The sequence below is a fragment of the Enoplosus armatus genome, chromosome 14 (assembly GCF_043641665.1).
Source record: "Enoplosus armatus isolate fEnoArm2 chromosome 14, fEnoArm2.hap1, whole genome shotgun sequence".
Classification (NCBI taxonomy): domain Eukaryota; kingdom Metazoa; phylum Chordata; class Actinopteri; order Centrarchiformes; family Enoplosidae; genus Enoplosus; species Enoplosus armatus.
Genome location: NC_092193.1, coordinates 16660482 through 16682316, shown reverse-complemented (window position 1 = coordinate 16682316; position 21835 = coordinate 16660482). Strand labels below are relative to the sequence as shown.

Sequence of the window (21835 nt, the reverse complement as noted above, 5' to 3'; positions counted from 1 at the left end):
TTGAGAGATGTAATTCAAGTGTATTTTGCTGATAGTATAATTACACTTAAGTCACATTTTGTCAAAATGTCTAAGTATTTTTACATAAAGGTAGTGCTACTTTTACTTAAGGAAACAATCTGAGTGCTGCTCCGTCCATCATAATGAGTAGCCATACCTTTTCTGCTAATACTTATGTACTACTAGCAGCACTTTTACTTGTAATGGACAACTTTTCATGGGGGTGTTGCTGCTTTTATTAAAATGAAAATGAAAGGTGAAAATGGCACATATCTAAGAAGTTAAGATTTAGTGTGTTTTAGTGTTTACCCCGGGATGAGTTCAGGTCAATAGCATGAGGTAAGTCTAGCCTATGGGAAGTTTTGGATCACGTGTGTATGTTAACTGTCCGAGCTGCGAGCTGCCCAGCAGCAGCAGCAGCAGCAGCAGCAGTGCAGCTCCTCTGGGCGGACTCTTCCACTCTAACCACCGCCTCTTTCTCCAACTGCACTGGGACAGATTTACGCCTCAGCTTTCTTATTTATGAGCGCCAGTCCACCCTCCAGGACCCATCTAGGACGGTGTGACCGCATAAATGAAGTGTGAAGACGACATGGGAAGCCCCGTGTACCCGAGATGACCGATAATTTGGTCCAAATAACCACGTCTTTTTGTCGCCAGAGAGGGAAACTTAAAACAGGGCTTGTTTTTGGAGTTCCACCTCCCCTCCTCTCTCCCCGTAGGTTTTGATTCAAAGGCGAAAACCAAGATGGCCGCCGATTCCGTGCAGGTAGGAAAAGTTGACAACTGTTGGGGAAAAGTGCGCAAACTTGCTCCAGAGGTTCAGTTGTAAGCTAGCGAGCAGTTTTACTTCATTAAACTTGAGTCGCTGTGAGTCCATAGTTTTGTATTTAAGTGAAGGGCATCTGCCTGATCCCAAAGGCTTGTCTGGGAATTATCCATGGATTGAGGCCTGGGAAACAATTATCCAAAAGTAACTTATCCTGAAATATCCAAGTTTTAAGCCGGTGATTTTGTGCTGGACCTGCTGTGTTAAGTAACGTAACGGCCTTTGTTGTAAAACGTTTTAACGTCAGTTTTGCTGTTTTCAAGTCAGATAATGGCTGTTGAACGTTAACTCTCAGGTCTGTAGCCTAACGTCAAATTAACCAGCATTACTGTAGGAAAATAAACAGTGTCCTCCGTGTATTCATCTACCGGTAATGCTATATTTTATCATTTGAATGTGTTTAACCGTAATGTGGGTAAAGTGAAAGCTGTTTCCATCTGTTGTAAAGAGCAAGTGTTCACTGGATTGTTTGACGTAAAGTTTTTTCTAACACGTTACAGACCGGAGGAAGTTAAAACTCACCGGCAACGTAACATGGGTCAGAAAATGTCTGTCTAACATTCAAATGCACGTTTTTATATTTAAGAAGGAGTGAGTGAATGCAAGTTGAGCATGATCTCTATGAACACCATGACTCACTGACTAATGTGGTTTCACTTGAGTGACGTCACACCTGAAATACATTTTTCTGGTTTTTATTGTCCAAGATGAACAACTCACCCAGAGCTGTCTATCTACTCACCTTTTAAATGCAACCAAACATCGCTTTAGCAATATCCCTCCAAACACTGTATTCACGTTCAAGCCAAAACGATTGATTACTCACACTCGATTATTTGTCTTTACAGGGAGCAGATGCAAAAGCCAACACTTGTTGGAGGTATTAGTTTAAATGTTTCTTATGAATTAGATTCCCGGGGCTGGTGCAGTCTGAAGCTGGAGACTGAGGCAGCAGGTGGTGCAGGTGGTGCTCAGTGATGCTTTTGCTGAATCATAAAATGGTTAATTGTGCTTAGCGTTTATGTCACTCAGCACAGGTGTTTGTAAGGATGACCCCAAATGATGAGCAATATTGTCTACCGCAGCCCATTATAAAAGTCTGAAAACCATAAGCTGATGGCAGAACAGGTGTAGGAGAGTATGAGGACATAAATGGATAAAGATGTCCCTTATTTGGGGTTTCATCACAATATTGGTGAGGTTTATAATCAAGCCAATCAGTAAGCCAGGCTGGGTGATGTAAAGTTACACTATTTTACCATCAGGGCTGGCGGATAATGGATGACATGATGAGGCTGATGCATATTCAGTACAATGAACTGTGGTCCACTGTTTATATAGTGCATTATATTTTGCAAAACTCACACAAACCACAAAAGCGTCAGTAACACATTTTGTTGTATTTGCGTGGGATCGCTAATTCAGGCAATATAATTTTGTAGAACTATTTACACAATTTGATCAGTCATTGATGATTTTGTGATGTGATTTCATTGAGAGTTGATAAATGATACATAATTATTGCTCAGCCCTAATACAATAACCAGAAGACCTTCCAACAACAGTGTACTTTCTATCACAATATCCGGTTAGGTGCAAAAAGGAATAATTTACATTCCCTGAATAGACTAATGTTATATTTAGCATTTACAGCATGGACTAATCTGCAGTGCTTGTCCCTAGATGGGCTTTTGTTTACAGTTGTTTGTAGCTATGTATGTGTAGTTAACACCCATCCTTTTGGCGTGGATGTGAAGAGGAGGAGAAGTTACACTCACCTGTCTGTTTAAGCTCAATATTTCTAAAACAATTAACAGGAACATATGGCTCGGTATCTGTTAACATAACAATAACACAAGTCCCTGTGTTGTATTCCTTAATGAGATCGTAGTGCATTTTGCAGATTTGTATTAGGACTTAAAAAAATACCATCTGGGTGTCATGCTTTCAGTATGTATCTATGTTTAGCAAGGGTCGACCAGCTAAACTTTAACATATATCACCACGGTGGTTTACATGGAGTGGAACCAGATCAACTCAGCAGAGCAACAGGTGCTTCAGTGCAGTTTTTATCGCTTGGTCTCCCTTTGTGACGTTGCAGCGTCAGTTTTCTGGACACACAATAAATCTACTGTCTGTCCAGCTCAGAAATGACCATGAACATTGACCTGAAGTGCAAGACATTACCTACAGTTTGACTAGGCATGGGATATGTCTAAGGCTGGTGTGAAGGCTGCATTTGTAGTATCTGCGTTTATTAGCCTGTGTTGCTATTTCTGGTCGCAGCAGAGCACCAGGCTGTGGCCAGCACTCTGCAGCCAGCTGTGGGGTCAGGCGGCCGGTGTCAGGTTGTAGGCTGAGATAGGCCTCGCGCTGAAATGGCAAAGGGCTTGGCTTTTTAAGCGTGAGCCTGGATAGTGCCCTCAACTTTTCCATTGTCCTATTGTCTGAATGGAGCTCTTGTTATTGGACTTGGAGCTTTCAGGCTTAAAGAGCAAGTTAACCTGCTTACACTTGAGGCTCAGACCTAGTGTTTGCTTTTACCTCACAGTTTCCTTTCATGTCTTAGGCACTAAAACAACTCTTTAACAAGTTCAACATGTGTAGGTAACAGTTGCCTTACCTTTTGTAAGACTATTAGCTTAGCTCTGTAGGCCAGTTATAGCTATAATTGTTATTGTTTGTATTTTGCAGGGATGAACAGTGTGTCTATAGCATCCACCTAATGAATTAAGCAGCTTTCATTTTTGTGATAATGATCAAAACATGAAAGCTGAAAAGGTTTTAGATACAGTCTTTTTATTTGTTGTGGGCCTTGAACATTTCACAGAGCAGCAAGCTGAGCCACACTGATGAGAACAAGTTCCCTCCATCTATCAAAAACTGTATGCATTGTGGTACAAGTGGAAACATTTGCTTACAATTCCTGCTTCACTCGTCTTTGAACCTAATAATAAGTCTCGAGTCTTGGTGTGGCGTCATTCCCCTGACAAGGCAATACAGTCAAGCGGCAAGAAATGATAAGGGCCATACAGGTAAAGGAGCAACTCAAGGAAGTATTGCACTTAAAGAGAAACAAGAGGTGAAAGCAATCCTGCAAATGAGTGCCTGCTCTCTTTCTTTGGATTTTGTTTATTTGTTTGATGTCAAATTAAAACGCAGACCTTGTGGTTCTACCAGCTGATTTATTTCCACCTTATCTGATCGGCCTTTCATGGATTTCCTTGCATTGTTGTGCAGTAAAATAGGCCCTTTTGGGTGTCCTCATGCTGTCCTCATACCACACTGGGCAAACACAACTACAGTGCAAACAAGTTTTGCAAGGCAGTGAGCTGAAGAAGAGAGTGCTTGCCCCCCCCCCCCCATTATTCTTGCATTTCCAGGAGTGGTGACCTCTATTTTACCTATGAGTCATCAAGGAGCCTCTGCACCAGGATATGTGTAAACTGTAGCTTCCTCTGGGGTGGGCATCTATAGAGGAGAGTGGGGGGGTCCCATGAGGGTATGACAGAGCCCGTGGAAATCCCTCATCGTACCAAACATGATGTATTTTCCCACCATAAATTAGCCAGAAGTAGAGTAGATGATTTCAGGGTTTCCACAGGTAACTGTTTACGTGGATCCAGATCCTGATGCAGCTTGTCTCATGATCAGTTGAGTTAGTAGATGACAGCCACTCAATATGATGGCTTTTGCTGTGTGAGATGTGGCCTCTTCTCTTTCAAAAGTAGATAAAACACACTTTCAGACTTCACCATCATCTACACTGACACTTGATCACCACACTTTGCTGTATTTTGAACCCTCTTACAGTAGTTGGGGTGTCGTTTCAGAGCCTCTCCTCCACCACACAAGTTGCTTTCCGGGGGGGGAGGCCACAATGGACAGGCAGTGTTATGTTTTTAACCTGGGTTAATTTTAGACACAGTCCTCTCCCTGGAGTGAGATTAGGGCCCATTCTGGGCTGCTCTGACCTCACAGAGTTAGAAGCTAAGAGGGATTTGGCTGTCGCTGCTCAGACGGTTTATCTTCCCTGTGGATGTCAATGGTCTGTGTGAGAACGGACGCGCATAACGAGAGCTGCAGAGCATCGGACACCAGCAGAGGGAATGAGTGTGGCTTTGGACGGAGCCTCTTGTTCATGTAATGATAGTTTAGCTGGTCAGCAGAACATGCATGGACTGGTTGGTTCAACTGATCTAGAGATGGAGTTGGCTGAAACAGATGAAGTTATGGTAAGGCAGACAGATGAGAGGTTTCGTCTTGTTGACTTGATCCATCGTTTTACCATCCTCTCCTTAGGCAGCTGTAATTTGAACAGTTAGCCCACTAGATTGAAGCTAATTACTGAGTTACTGAGTGTTTGGCTTGACTGCTTTCTTTTATAGTAAAGTCTTGATGGCTTGATTGCGACAAGGTGCACATCTCGTGGTAGTCACAGACTGGTGATGAGCTGTTTTTCACATCTGACGACCTCGTTTCCACACTTAAACTCTGGCACGTTTTCAGAGGCTTTCATAGGGCAACAAGTCTCTTTTTACCTTTTTGCATTTTACCTGTTGAGTTGGTTCTTTTACTGATTTTTCCAAATCATCAAAGGTCACAGATGTTGGATAACAATGCGTATGCATAACTAATTGAGCGACTATTGGTATCAAAGTGAGGGCAGGGTTTATCTTTTGTTTTGTATTTTGTTTGAGCTGTGATGATGTTGTCGTTTCATAGTTGTGACCATGTAATTCAAAAGTTTATATTCTTCAAATTTAAAATGAGAATATATTATCAAACCAAAGAGCTTACATTGACGAACTGTGTAATGAAATGGAATAAATTGATCATTAGCAGTCCTCAGATAATCACACACTATTCTGGGATAAACTAGTGGAACGTAACCAGTTCACCACTGTATTCATGATTAATTTTAAAAGCCGAAGCCATTCAGGAAGTGACTTCTAATCCCTCTTTAGTTAAGGTAATGGATTTAAGGATGCAGGTAAATGGTGACTGACAGCAGCAGTGAAAACAACACGTACAGAGGCTAGCTCAAGTTCAAAACACACCATGACACTGGGTTGACTCTGGGTTGACCTCAGAGTACTCAGGTTGGGCAGCCAGTGTTGAACTCTGAACCTCATGTTTGGTCAGAGGACATTTTCAGTGTGTTTAAGTCTTTATGACTTCAGATGCATTCAGCTGATATATGTTCACTGTAGAACTTGTAAATAGGAAATTATTATTGATCACCTGAAGCTTACGATCAGATCACACAGATTTCACACACATTTGGGTCGTTATTATGAGAAGCTCAGTGACAGCTGGGATGAAACTGTCTGTAGCTACTTTGTTTTTATCGCTTCCTTAATGCTGTCATAAGGTGGCACTCATGACAACATGGAAATGCAGGCATTTTATAGGCGATTTGTTCAGCTGTTTTGAAACAGTCCTCGACAGTTTACATTGATAAGACTTGTTGGTTAAACGCTACTCAGAAAATGCCAGTTTGCGCAGTCTATTTGTTGACTGAGTCACTGACCTCTGTGTGTCCTCTCCTCCTCTCTCTCTCTGCTATCACATTTTCCTCCTCCTCCTCCTCCCTTGCTGACCTCCTCTGAATTACATTCCTCTCATCTCCTCTTTTTCCTCCTCCTCCTTCTCCTCCTCTGTTGTCCTCCTTCAGGGGGATGCCAGGGGCCAGCTGGTGGCAGAGCGACTGGGTCTGGGACACAACTTGGACCTGTCCGACACCATGGTCCAACAGAAGCTGGACGAGATCAAGGAGCAGATCCGCCGCGAGATCCGCAAGGAGCTGAAAATAAAAGAAGGTGCAGAGAACCTGCGAAAGGTAAAATCACTGAATTTGTTTAAAAGTGGAGTCTTTCTCAAAGAGATACTTCCATAAAGTTTGGTTACTCATAAGAGACACTTTTTTTTTTTTTTAAATGGCCAAAATCAAACAGGTTATATGCTGACTTGCAGTCCCTAGTATGGGTCAATGTTCAAAAACACTGGATCCTACATTTTCCATAATGCAACGAGTAGCATTTTATGACCATTTCTGCCCATGTCTTTCAAACTCCATGCCATCAGTTTGTAGTCTCCAAGGCCAAGCTGACAAAGACTTGACAAAGCTCAGCTGAGTAGTGCATTTATGCTTACAATTGGTGGCGTTTCCCTTTTAAATCTTTATCAGTTGTCAAATGTTCTTAAGTCTCCTCCACTCTCCTCTCCTCAGGTCACCACAGACAAGAAGAGCCTGGCTTATGTTGACAACATGCTGAAAAAATCTAACAAGAAGGTTGAGGAGCTTCACCAGGAGCTGCAAGAGCTCAACGCCCACATTGTGGTCAAAGACCCCGAAGAACTGCTAGGTAACAACAGAAACACCACAGCAAAGTAAACATTAGTAGTTTTATTAGTTTAGTAAACATTAACCAAGTCGAAAAGACAGTTGACAAAAGCTAATGCTATACTACCCTCCATCTCTGTACAAATAGCAGCCAATAGTATTTTAAAGAGATTCACTCTGAGCCATACGTTTATCTGGGATTTAGCCCTGGTATAATCACAAAATGGCCATCAATTTCTCTTCTTAATATTGTCATTATCTCTTTAGTATCCTCTCCCAAAGCTTGTTCTTTTATTGCAAATGCAAAAGTATCGCCGAGTAAATAATTTAGGCATTGTTGTGTCAGAACTGCACCTATATAAACACACAGAGCACGCTCAGTGTTTGGAGGTGACTCACTCTCCAGAGGCTGACATTGTTGCATTCCACATTCCTCCGACAGTTACAATGAGCTGCCGATTGTTCCCCTCCGAGGCCGTTGAAAGCCTGCTCCTGTGCGTTTGTCCACAACAATGGAATTTGGAGCGAGTTAACCACAACAGCGGTGTGCGTTCAATATAGTTTAGTTACAGTAGTTGCCTGATGCCGTCTTTGTTGGTGGCGAGTGTCCGGGTGAATTCAGGAAAAGGAGGAATGGTATTTGTCTGCTTGTTACCATCACATCCCCCCAGCCCAGTTGACATTAGGAAGTAGATGAGGAGAGATGTGTGGTGTGTGTGTGTGTGTGTGTGTGTGTGCTGGGGGAGGGAAGGGAGGTTGCCTTGGTAAATGGTTATCTTAAGTGGGAACAAATTTAGCCTGACTCGGTGACTCTCTATCTGATGAACGAGCGCTTTCTTTTTAAGTGACGCGACGCCAGCGGAATGTCGCCGGCTATCGCTAAATGATGGAGAGGGACCGAGGGCAGCTCAGCTCCGCAGTCATGAGACAACTTGTGGAAATATACGTCTGGTCCTTGACTCCGCAAGAGACAGCACTCGCTTCCTGAATTAGTAGGAGTTGCTCTGCCTCTGCGAGCAGCCAGAATGTGTTTTTGTTCCAGGAGAAAGTTGAAGGGGGGCTCTGGTTATTCTCCGCCACTCAGCTGAGGCCAGAAATGGACCGACTCGCTCTCAGGCACCGTCTGGGAGCAGCGGGAGCAGCTCTGACGCAGGGTCACCAGTCAGGTCCCTCTGTCACATATGATCTCATTCATAAAGAGACTTGCCCCAATGTCAGCGGTTTACTCCCTGAATACAAGTCCAATCTGTTTTCCTTCCAGTCATCGCATCCCATCTCAACTGACAACCACCCACGCCAGTTTTAGGTCCAGTCCTCCAAATCATGATGTAATTGTTTGGAGAGTATTGTTAGCATGTTTCATCAGATCCAGATGGGGTTAATCTGAGGGAGGGTTCCCCTTGTCAGCTGTCCAGCTGTGACATCAGCCCCGCAGCTATTCAGTAGCTCAGTATCTATCTACCTCTGGCCCAGCGTAGGCTGAATCCTTGAATTCTTGGCTCGATGTGACCTTGACCAAACCACCACCACCACCACCACAGGCTTTCTGTGCTTTGGACGAGAATCTACAAGTGCCCACTCTGTTTTTCCTGTCAAGCCCCGCCTGCCTCTCTCACTGTGTGTGTGTCTGTATACGAGAGGGTTTCCCCGGGAAGGCTAACACCCTCCCCTCCTGCCCATCCACAGAAACCAGCAGTGATGCTCTCTCAGCTTATTAAGGCTCATTAGATGAAACATGTAGACTCTCAGTTCAAAGAATCACATGCTTCCGTTTTTGCCCATATCCTGCAGGTGTTCAAAGGAATCTTTAGACACTGTTTTGATGAAACATTCAGAGTTGAATGAATCACAGACCCGCCTGCTGGTTATTGTTATCTGTGTTTGGCAGCGTCTTCCAGAATAACTGATTTTTCCTCACCGCTGTTATTTTAGGTAATGCCAGTCGGGCTCACTTAGATGGACAAAATCTAAAAGAAGATAATTGACCTTAAAGACTTTTAGTTATATACGTAATGGGCTACTATTTTGTAGGTCCTAGTGAGAAAATGGCATTGTTTGTGTTTCGGATGTGGACTTTCTAAGGGTTCTCTTTAGGGCCTTTCTACGAGGAGTTCCTTTATGACACCGTAGACTCTGAAACTGAACTTGCAAGTCAAGTCTGGAGAAGTCAGGCAGGTTTCTTTGGAGTGATCAGTCTGGGGAGGGGTTTTCTCTGCACCTTTCGAGTCCAGACATGACAAAAAAAAAACACAACAAAACAGTGAGCTCATCACCCAGAACTGTGGTCCAGCTCAGGGGATAGAAGACACTAGTTTTTACGTTGCATGTGCGTGTGGGGGACTGTGTCTGCACTGTGTTGTCCCAGCTGCTTTTAGGGTCTGAACAAAAAGCAATATTAAAAACGGTGAGAATATTGTCATTGTTGTGGATATATCATTGCCATAAGCGACAGCAATGTCACTGCAGTATTGGTAGATGTCTGCAAGTTCACACTTGTTTTGTTTTTTTGTTTTGTTTTGTTTTCAGTTGCTCAGAATTGGCCGCAGGGTTTCCATCTGCTGTTTTAAAAGTTTGAACAGACTTGTGGAGAGATCCAACGCGATAACAGAAAATCCATTAAAAATTAGCAGTGATTGCCTTTTGTATTATAGTTCCTGAATATCAAGACATCATACCAAATCGAATTCAAGTCAAACTGAATATTTGTGTGCTCTGGGTTCACCTTTGATGTGGTGAAATCACGTTTCTATTTTCTGTGTATGCGTAATGGAGAAAAAGAGTTCAGATCCAACTGAAAGTGTCACTGTGACACCATTTATTGATCTGAAATTCTACTTTATATCAGATCTTAATGTTTACTTGAGAGTGAGTCAATTGGAGTCTTGTGCTAACAAACCCCATCACATTTTGGAGACATTATGTGACTGCTGAAGTTGCCACGTGTACGTGTTTTCGTTAAGCTAACTTCAAAATGTCTGGCAGCCCAAAATAGCACATGCATGCTGAGTTACTATTTACAGTGAGTGGGTATTTGTGACAAACACCAGTAGCACATACAGAGTCATATATCTGTGGTTGTTTCCAAAGGGCCCTAAGGTGGTAACTTGTACTTTTTTTGTCTTTACCCAGAATGCCCTTTGACCCCAGATACCCCCAACAGTGAGGCGAGAATGTGCACCAGCAGCAGCCGTCTGGCTGCCCTGAAAAGACAGAATGACATCGAGCTCAAGGTCAAACAGGGGGCCGAGAACATGATTCAGATGTACTCCAATGGGCCCTCCAAGGTAGGATTCAGCACCTGACTTTCAGGTTGTAGCTGGTTCATGGCAGGTTGCCGAGTGTGTAAAATCACATCATCACACATCAGTTGTGTTGTTTCATACAAGATGGGTCGTCTGTAGTTTTTGGCATAATTTATTTCAGCAATAATAACACCGTAGTCAACTAGTACCGGACTCCTTAAAAACATGGTATTTCACCCAGGAACAGTGCCTTACATCCATGTCACAAAGAGTATTGTAAGCCTGATGCGCCGTTGTCTTGTAACTTTTTGGATAAGCTAACAAAACCATAACCTAAAAAGTTGCTTATTAACCTTATCTTAAACCTGCAGGAGACCTCATGCCTAATTGTAACTTCAAACAGATACATTTATGAAGATACTGCTGGCACTGCTGCAACCGCGACTGGACTTCCCTGCAGATTTTCAAATGAGTTTTAGCTGTGTGTTGCAAATGCAAATTAAAAGTAGTAACCTACAATATTTGTACAAAACTAACATAACACACCCTCCCTCATAGAAAACCTATGAACGCTCGCTCAGAGCACGGGCTGAGATGGTCACGAAGCTCGCCGAAGCGTGCCCACCTAGGACATCTGGCAACATTGTGACATCACCAAAAAAAATTCAAATTGGGCAAGAATCATGAGCAGTCAGACAAACAAACCTTCACGTTAGCCGTTAACTTATTTGGAAGAGAAAATAAGGGTGAAGAGTGAAATTATGTCCCAGACTGTCTGTCGTGAAAATCCATCAGTTTATAAATCGACTTCCTTGTTCAACCTTGAATTATCGCACTTGCCATTGTTGTGTGCACGCAGTTTTCCTGCGCAATGAGGGATAATTGGCAACATTTCTGCTATAAATGTGTGTTCACTTTCCATTTTATCTTCCAATAAGGTGGTTTAGATCAGTGTTTCCCAACCTTTTTTGGAATCAGAATCAGAAATACTTTATTGATCCCCGGGTGGAAATTAAAGCCATATCCACTTGTGATCATTACATTTGTTGACTGGTTATGACCAGTTTAATGCCTGCTTTCTTTTAAGGCTTGCTAATTCATCTCGGTTCATGTGTTGTCCTTTTGCAAAACACTACTGAGAACAAATCCAAAGACCACAGGACAGAGTTGTATCATGCACCACAGGCTGTAAAGGATTTCCAGACTCCTAATCACCAGTGATGATTATTTATTTTTAAAACTTAGAGTAACACAAGAGTCTTTTTAGAAAGGTAATGTGGTCATAATCACATAAAAGCTGGCGTGAGCAGGCTCAATCCCAGTTTCCAGTGTGCAGATGGTAGAAAGATACATGTTGGGTTTGCTTTTACAGCTTCACTGTAGGGGAGGAGGAAACATGAGAAGGCGCTGACACATACCATGTGTCATATGCACTGCTGTTTGTTCACAAAGCACTTACAGTCCTTGTGGCTCCTCTAATGCTCAGAGAGAGAACAACTATAATTTAGTTGGGATGTGTGTGTAAGTCACCAGGACTAATAACAGCCAGAGCACCAAGAGCCACTCATGCTCATCTTGGCTCTTGTGTCCATCAGTAGTATTGAAGCCACTTTGTAGTAGAAGGTTGAGTATAGTTTAGGGTGTGAGTAGTCTCTACGTTGCCAGTGATATAATTCTGCTCTGTTTCTGTGGATATGTCAGGTGTACTTTAATGTGGCATGGACTGATTAAATGTCTCATGCCTTGAAAATCCTTTTTAAAGGAATAGTTTGACATTTTGGCAAGAGTAAGATGAGAAGATTGATATCACTCTCACATCTGTACAGTAAATATGAAGCTACAGCTAGCAGCTGGTTAGCTTAGCTTAGCATAAAGATTGGAAATGGAGGGAAACAGCTAGCATGGCTCTGTCTAAAGATAACAAAATCCACCCACCAGCACCTCTAAAGGTCATTAATGAACATGATTTTTGTTATAATAAGTTATAGTGTACCAAAACAAATGGACCGTGAAGTCCAGGCTTTATTGACTGTATATGCGACTGGGGAAATACAACGCGATTTATAAAAAATCTTGTGTGTGACGTTGCCCTACCACCCACCAGCTGGCTTATGTCACTTGAGCATTCCTATTAGCAGTGCAAATGCAAACAGAAAAAAAGCCCTTGAAGGTATGTAGTGCTTGGGGGAGCTCTCCAGTGGGCAGTTCTTCTGAAGGAGTCCCTAGAACAATTTGGTCTGAAAACCACAGTCACTGCACCTGACCAAGAAATAGTTTCACACATAAACCCCTGTAAAAAGATTGTTAGAATTAACAATTTTATAAACATTTCTAGACATGGTCAGTACTAAATTTTAAGAACTTTGAGATGAGAACTTGGGTTAATGTCTAATTTTAAAGTAGTCCAGACATGAGTCCTTGAATTTTAGTTTAGTTTAGAATTGGTAAGGTACTTGCAGAGCCTTAGTGTGTAACTGTAGTACAGTAAATGGGACTAAAAACTGCCACATGACCCCCACTTTCTGTCTGACCAGGGGAGGTCACAGTGTTTTGTAAGCGACCTCCCCGGGTCAGACAGACAGACAGACGGACAGAGGCACCTTCCAGTTGGAAATAGTCCTGTCCTGATGTCAGAGAGGAAATGCCTGCTGGACAGAGTCCAGTACAATTCAGAGGAATTCTGGGTGGAGTTTGCTTACTCCACTCTGTGTGTGTGTGTGTGTGTGTGTGTGTGTGTGTGTGTGTGTGTGTGCGTGTGCGTGCATGACAGGGTCAGCAATTACAACAACACAATGAGATTCCACCTTCTTTTTTGATGAATAAGATTTTCCATGTGGTCACTCATTCTTAAACTCCAATTAAGGGCATGGACTGGGGTCCTGGCTGTTTGTGTTACATGCTCACAACAACAAAACACAATAAGTGACAAATGATGGTGTGCAACTCAGGTCATCTGTAAAGTTCTGACCTCCAGTTATTTTAATCAGAAGACAAAACATGATTAAATCCTTTTGATTCAAATTGATCAAAGTGTGTTGATATATGTTTCCCCCCCCAGCAGACAGTGATTGTTTCATTTCTAATTTTTGTTCATAGGATCGTAAGTTGCTAGCGACTGCCCAGCAGATGCTTCAGGACAGCAAGACGAAGATAGAGTTCATCAGGATGCAGATCCTCAAGGCCAGCCAGGCCAGCGAGCTGAGCTTCGAGAACAATGATGTGATGGGTGAGCCTTCGTTTGCATTTATTGATCTTTTGAGGAGAAATGCCTCTATTAGTGTGCACAAGGTCTTATAAACAATTATGTCTAAAATAAAGAATCATGTCCTTCCTTGTCCTCCAGACAAGCCCATCATCAGCCCGTTGGACCTACGGGTGGAGGAGCTGTGTCACCACGCCAAGATAGAGTCCGCCGTGGCCGAGGGAGCCAAGAACGTCATGAAACTCCTGGGCTCAGGAAAAGTCACAGAGAAGAGAGCACATTCAGAGGTAGATGTTTGTGTCTGCATGTGTGAGTTTGTGTCCATGTAATATCACATCTTCTACCCCCCGTGTGTTCAGTGGTGATTTACAACAAGCAGGAACAAGATTCTCATCACTTCAGACCTGATACAGTTCCATGGGCTTTAAATGAAACCGATCCCTGCTCTGCTGCTGTGCTCCACTTAAGTAAAATGCACAATGTAACTGATGTTTCTCTCTCTCTTTCCATCCTTCTCCACTTCAACTCCACCTCCTACCTTTCCTCCCACCCTCCTGTGCTCCCTCTCTCCTCTCTCTCAGGCCCAGGCTCGTTTTAATGAGTCCAGTCAAAAGCTCGACCTCCTGCGATATTCCTTGGAGCAACGCCTCAATGAGTTGCCTAAAAACCACCCGCGCAGCATCAGCATTGTGGAAGAGTTGTCCCTGCTGTCCTCACCGGTCCTCAGTCCCAGATCCAGCATCATCTCCACACAGAACCAGTACAGCACTGTGACTAAGCCCGCCGCCCTCACAGGTATCTGGACTAAAGACACAATGTTGGTTATCGATAGTGCATTGATTATTATTGATTATTACTGTTTCATACCAGTTGTTAATTAGTGAACCCGTGAAGTTTCAGACTGAGCTGCGCCTTCTAGCTGATCAGCTCCTTTGAAGAGACAAGAAGAATCTAAGTTACAAGGATGTTTTTATTTTCAGTAGTTAACTTTACTCTTTAAAACTCTTTCCCTTCTCATGGCTTCTGAAACAACATTGTTGGCAACTAGATAAGATTGGTTTTCAATTGTCCGCACATTTCATTCATTGTTACCATGGAAACACAGCTTGTGAGTCTAAAATCTGTGCAACTGTCAAATTGAATTAGACTAGACTAATAGAAACACCAAGACTGGCCTAACTCACCATCCTAATATATCTTTCTGAAACCAACCAAGAGTTATATCCTTCACTTGATGCATTTTGAAAGTACATTCAAATATATAGGCCAGTTATAATGTGCCAGGTTATTCAGTTATCCCGTTTGGCACAAGACAGATTGTGTGATATACGAATGTGTATCGTCCCACCTCACTTCCAGGCACGTTAGACGTCAGGCTCATGGGCTGTCAGGACCTTCTGGAAAATGTCCCGGGTCGCTCCAAAGCTGCGTCTGTCCCGCTGCCCGGCTGGAGCCCCAGCGAGACGCGCTCGTCCTTCATCAGCCGAGCAAACCGAAACCGTGGCGTGAGCTCACGGAACTTGACAAAGAGCGAGGAGCTCTCCAGTAAGTAGATCTGACCTCCTACACGGTCTGGAAATATTGATGAAAAGATTAATTCTGTGATGACATTGAGCTTCACCAAAGTTACCAATAAACAGCTGGGCCAGAAAAGGTCGTTTACAGGTCTGTTATGGACCTTTTCTGTAATAGCAACTGAAATACAGTCACAATCAGGGCATTGTTAATACATCAGTATCAGTGCTTAACAAATAACGCGTGCGTATGTTTCCTCAGATGAGATCAGCGCAGTGTTGAAGCTGGACAACACGGTAGTCGGCCAGACAAGCTGGAAGTCGGTCAGCAACCAGTCCTGGGACCAGAAGTTTACATTGGAGCTGGACCGGGTAACATACACACACACGCGCATTTCTACCCTTGACCTACATCTGTGCTGTTGATTCAGTGTTGTGTTTGGTGTGTGTGTGTGTGTGTGTGTGTGTGTGTGTGTGTGTGTGTGTGTGTGTGTGTGTGTGTGTGTGTGTGTGTGTGTGTGTGTGTGTGTGTGTGTGTGTGTGTGTGTGTGTGTGTGTGTCTCCGTCTCCGTCTCCGTGCTGTAGTCTCGTGAGCTGGAGATCTCGGTGTACTGGCGTGACTGGCGTTCGCTCTGTGCTGTCAAGTTCCTGCGGCTGGAGGACTTTCTGGACAACCAGCGTCATGGGATGTGTCTGTACCTAGAGCCACAGGGGATGCTGTTTGCTGAGGTACACACACACACACACTGACTATTATTGACCGTCAGTGGTAACAAATGACAGGTCACACTGAAACAGCTCCTGGTAGCCGTAATGGACAGAAATTCAAAAATACAAATACACTTTTCTGCCTCTACAAGACGCTTTCGCATTAAACTCTTCTGACTACAGGCTCGTCTTATTCTTCATCTTTTACAATCCTATAAGCGCTTTCACCGCACATACATTTAGACTCAGATCCCCACTGATTGTGCCCTCTTTTTTTCTTTGTTTAAAATCTAAATTTTCTTTCTTTTCTCTTGCTTAGGTAACATTTTTCAATCCTGTTATTGAGAGACGACCAAAGCTGCAAAGACAAAAGAAGATTTTCTCAAAGCAGCAGGGTGAGTCAGCGTTACCTCACTATTGTGATTCTCAGACATGCATCATAGTAGCGGACATTTGTTAAAACAGGCTTGCCTGTTGTATCTAATAATGTTAATGCTTCTGCTTCTTGGATTCACTAAATACAGTATTCATCTTTCCTGAATTTCCCCAAATCAGCTGCTAGGTGGTTAAAGAAAAGGGGAGATTATTCTGTAATATTGACATGTATTCCTTGTTTTTCTTCTTCTTATGTGTCTTTTGCCTCTTCGTTATCAGGTAAAACCTTCCTGCGAGCCCCTCAGATGAACATCAACATTGCCACGTGGGGCCGCCTGGTGAGAAGAGCCATACCGACCGTCAGCACCAACTCCTTCAGCCCGCAGGCAGCTGAGACTGGGCCCAGCAGCCTGCCCGGTTCACCCACACCCAGCAGGTACTCCAACACACATGCTCACACAGACATGGAGGATAAGGATATTCAAATCTAATTATTAACTCATACTAAAACTATGAATAGGACACAGTGTTAAAAACGAGTTGCGTACCTCTGCCCATACACAGCGACCCGCTGGTGACCAAGCTGGACTTTGACAAAGAGCCCACCCCGGGACCCAAACACTACCCAGCACCCGACGACATCCGAGAACCACAGGTGCAGGATAAGATGCCTGATAAGGAGGAAGTGCAGGTACACTGTTCTAGGAATTACTGGTATTTATCGATAAGGCAGCAATGAGCTGATGTAATCACAGGTGGAAGACAACAGAGACGCAGATACTCATTCATAAAGATGGCCACCAGTGTGTCTCTTTCTGTTTGAAACAAGAAAGCATTCCTGTGAAGGTGTAAGGAGTGCTTTCCTGGGAATCAGACAGCACACAGCCACCCGACAAAAGCCTGGGTAGAGAACAAGACTTGTATAAAGTGAATTTAGTAAAAAAAATACATCAAATTGGTTTTCCATTATCATTACGTTCCTGCAGATGAAGACAGTCATGCAGATCGTATTATGTATTGATTATCAAACACTGAAGCATATTTGTGAATGTTAAGACACGACAGATGTAACTATAGTTTTCCAGTAATAGATGATGGCTAAAAGCTCGTTCCTCTTCATTTTCAGTTGTCTAGAAAATCTCTCTCTCTCTCTCTGCAGGATGCACTCGCCTCGTTTGACTTCTTGAACAAGAGGAACAGCATAGCGGTGAAGCCAGACCAGGACAGAGTGGTGGAGCAGGAGATCCAGCATCCAGACCTGGAGCTCACCGTCATCCAGAAAGACGCAGAGATCAGGTAGGAGAGCCCCAAGCTCGTCTTGTGTGTGTTACTTTTAAAAGCTTCAAGTAAATGAAGAGCGGAGTAGATGAAGTCAAGGCTCTGGTTGCTGTCATGCTGCTCCTAGTAGAGTCTTTTATTTGAAGAGGGTTTAGGCACAGAAAGATTGTAAAGACACACGTTTTGCCACCATTATTGTTTTTATTGTTACAGTTCTTCACATCTTTCAAGGTCTGTTCAGTTGTAATGCTCTGACATGCAAGTGTTCAGTGGAGCTGAAATAGTAACGTGGGTGTAAACACTGCCCCCTGGCTTTCAGTCTTCATGCTTTTGAGGTGAACAGTCATGTATAGTCTGCTGCTTCATGCAGGTCTCTCTACATCTAATTCATGATGGATATTAATGTAAACACTGATCACTTCCCAGGGAAGAAGAGCAGTTCCACTTCAGCCTCCAAGATTTCAAATGTGTGGCAGTCCTTGGACGTGGGCACTTTGGAAAGGTAACTTTCAACACTAACAATTCTTTTTTTATTATCAATGAATCTGTCTGTTATTTTACCAATATTTTACTATCACATGACAGCGAAAAGCATCAAATCGTCACTTTTCAGAAGCTTAAACTGGGAAATGTTTGATATTCTTGTTTGAAATATTATTTGATTTGTTGTTTATCAAAATAGTTGCTGATGCATTTTGCAGTCGTTTGAGCTCTAGTCCAACAGAACGAAGCAGACGCAAAGTTTTTCTCTGAAGTGTCTCTCTCCTCTGCTTCCCTTCCTCAGGTGTTGTTGGCAGAATATAAAAGCACAGGTGAGATGTTTGCCATCAAAGCTCTGAAGAAAGGAGACATCGTGGCTCGCGATGAGGTGGACAGGTAAACATTTAACACTGCAAGGCTGCAACTGGAAATGTAAAGAAAACGGAGAGATTGTTTGTGAATCTTCGACGAATAGCAGCAGTTCTTTGACTGTGCGGCTGTGACTCACACAGTCTCCTCCTCTCTTTGCCAGTCTGATGTGTGAGAAGAGGATTTTCGAGACGGTGAACAGCGTCCGCCACCCGTTCCTCGTCAACCTGTTTGCGTGTTTCCAGACGCAGGAGCACGTGTGTTTCGTCATGGAGTATGCGGCGGGGGGCGACCTGATGATGCACATTCACGCTGATGTGTTCTCTGAGCCCAGGGCCATGTGAGTGAGCAGAGCTTTGACTCCATCACCAGTGTCTTAACCTTTCTTTATATTCTCCAGTAAAACTCATGTTAACCTACTCTGTGTTTTTGCAGATTTTATGCAGCCTGCGTCGTGTTGGGATTGCAGTTCTTACATGACCATAAGATTGTGTACAGGTAAGCAGTTTGTGTAATGTTATTCACTTCAGTCCCGTGTCTGCATGAAGTTTAAAAAATATTTTTAATTTTGATTTGCAGAGATTTGAAGCTGGATAACCTGCTCCTGGATACAGAGGGATATGTAAAGATTGCTGACTTTGGGCTTTGCAAAGAAGGTAGAATGGAAAACGCATTATACTGAAGGCTTTATATGTTACAATTAAGCAAGGATCTGTAGCTTCAAAATGACTGTAAAACTGTAAAAACCCTTACTATTCCTGACATATCGGTTGTCAAACAAGGATGAATAAGGAGACAGTGAGAGTTTTATTCAACAACCTCTGTGTTGCTTTCAGGAATGGGTTTCAGGGACCGCACCAGCACGTTTTGCGGCACACCAGAGTTTTTAGCTCCCGAGGTTTTGACTGAAACGTCGTACACTCGTGCTGTGGACTGGTGGGGGCTCGGCGTCCTTATCTTCGAGATGCTGGTCGGGGAGGTGAGTGCATGTTTCCCTCGAGATGTTCCGTGTAATTAATGATCTATAAGTGAGTTTGCAATACCTTCACAGACATTCAGTAATCTTGCACATATTGTCGTGCCATTTAATTTGCACTGAACGTCAGTGAGTCACGTTCAGCAGTAGCTGTTACGTTTTCATCTTGGTGCATTTCTTTTCAGTCGCCCTTCCCCGGTGACGATGAGGAGGAGGTGTTTGACAGCATAGTCAACGACGAAGTCCGCTACCCACGGTTCCTCTCAACCGAGGCCATCTCCATCATGAGGAGGGTGTGTAGATGGAGTTTAAATTCAAAACAGCTGAATAATCACACAAGTGTATCGGTTTAACATTTACTGTATTTTGTGCTTCTCCTCGTGCTCAGCTTCTGAGGAGGAGTCCAGAACGACGACTGGGAGCAGGAGAAAAAGACGCAGAGGAGGTTAAGAAGCATCTATTCTTCAGGGTAAGGAACCAGAAGAATTTGTAATTTTGTATTTAAAGGAATAGTTTGACATTTTGTGCTTTAGAGGAGCCGGAAGGTGGAGTTCTTTTTATTTAGCTGTGGACCGAACCAGGCTAGTTGTCCCCCCCGTTTCTAGTCTTTATGCTAAGCTAAACTAACCGGATGCTATAGCTTTATGTTTAACGGACTGACATGAGAGTGGTATCAATCTTCTCATCAGACTCTGACGTTTTGGGAAATGTGCTCATTCGCTTTCTTGCAAACTATTTTTCAAAAAAGAAATGAACACCAATGCGACCTTCCCTCTCTTTTGGCAGAGCATGGATTGGAACGGACTGTTGGCAAAGAAGGTGAAGCCGCCGTTCGTACCGACTATCCAGGGCACCAACGACGTCAGCAACTTCGATGATGAATTTACCTCAGAGGCTCCGATCTTAACCCCGCCCAGGGAGCCCCGAGCGCTGAGCTCCGAGGAGCAGAACACGTTCTCTGACTTTGATTACATCGCTGACTGGTGTTAGCTCCACCTGACCCCCGTATACACACACACACACACACACACACACACACACACACTGTGAACCAACCAACGCAGCAAAGACTGTAGCTCACATCATTTTAAACTTTCTTCTTCCTCGCCCAAAATGTTGAGAAGGAGCAACATGGTGGCTCCCCAAACCTTCGGGCAAAAACTCTGTGCCATTGAGAAGAAAGTCCAGGAGCCTCCCGAGGACCCCCACTTATTTTTTAATCCACATGAAGAACTTTTTTTTTTTTTTTTTTAAGAAAAAGAAAACAAATGAAACTCTGTTGTTGGAGAGTGAAGGAGGAGGGATGCTTCTTCCTCCTGCGCGCGTCGTCGTGTCCATTGTCTGACCACTGAGAATGTTTTTCATATGAACTCCGCGAAGACGGCAACATCACAATCATGTTATTCAGTGTCACTGTCTTCAGTTTATTTTGATCTGTACAGATTATATTCAGTCGTATATTTTATTGTCGTGTTTTTCTTTCTTTATTTGCAAAAGCCCTCGCCATAGCTTAAGGACATTTTTATCTCACTGTAAAATTTGATATTTCTGCCACGATCACGTCTGAAACTGGTGTTCGGTGAATCTGAAGTGCTCAAAGCATCGTCACTGAGCGGTCAACTACAGCAAACATCTTGACTACTACTGCTGCTGCCTGACTTGAAATCCAAGCAAGAGTCTTTTACACCGCATGTGTTTTTGTGTAGGGGCCCCCTCTTCCAACCTCACTTTGCTCAGCTGAAGCTTTCATGTCTGCATACAACAAACCCACACAATGATAAATCTCTTTAGTGTCAAAGAGCATGCTGCTTAAACTATTAAATTAATTATCATCACTTAGTTTTATCTGGAAATTAATATTGGAAATGAGTTGATAATTAAAATTGCTTTTTGGTCAGAAGAAATAATGCTAAATATTTGTTTTCTGTCTGATGCCCTCTAGTGGCGTTTAGCTTGAGGTTGATATTCAGCTGAACTCAGTTCTAATGATCGAAGTGCCGCTTGGTATTTCAGTATCTTTTGGAGCAATAAAATCAAACCTTAACATTAAATTAATTATTTTGTCGGAGCTGAGTTCAGCTGGATTTCAATAGTTTTTTTTCCCTCAAAGAACAGCTGGTTGTGGTGGACCTGACAGATTTTTCTCGTTACCTCAGTCGAAGTAAAAACACTAAAGTGAGTCGCACAGTTACAGCTACCAAAACCAAATTCATCCTGTCCCTCTTGAAGCAGCAGATTAACAACTCTTCATGGTTAAAAAAATAAAAATCTGACTGATGGACTGACAGTGAACCCAACAGACAGATGAAGTAAAAGATGTGTTGTTAGACAAGCTGTGTAGTACGTGGGAACGTACTAAACTCAGTTATTCTAGGCCCTTTAAATGCTTCCCACACTGTTCTGTGATCAGGCTGGCACAGTGTAACCAGCTGATGACTGTCAATTTGCATGTTATATATAAACTGACTCAAATGTTGGAGACCTGTTGATATGAATCACTACAGGGGAGGGCAGGG

General features: G+C 43.2%; 1 protein-coding gene across 1 annotated transcript; it reads left to right on the top strand.

The window, feature by feature from the left end:
- Positions 1-736: 736 nt before the first annotated feature.
- Positions 737-20838, top strand: pkn2a (protein kinase N2a). Its single transcript, XM_070919095.1, has 23 exons — positions 737-769; positions 6507-6671; positions 7062-7197; positions 10305-10459; positions 13514-13636; positions 13766-13906; positions 14201-14414; positions 14979-15164; positions 15396-15505; positions 15719-15862; positions 16161-16236; positions 16496-16652; positions 16781-16907; positions 17376-17512; positions 17921-17996; positions 18279-18370; positions 18507-18683; positions 18779-18841; positions 18923-18999; positions 19180-19322; positions 19505-19612; positions 19708-19788; positions 20106-20838. Exons 1-23 carry the CDS (start codon positions 749-751, stop codon positions 20307-20309), a joined length of 2913 nt encoding a protein of 970 aa, XP_070775196.1. The 5' UTR covers positions 737-748; the 3' UTR covers positions 20310-20838.
- Positions 20839-21835: the final 997 nt, after the last annotated feature.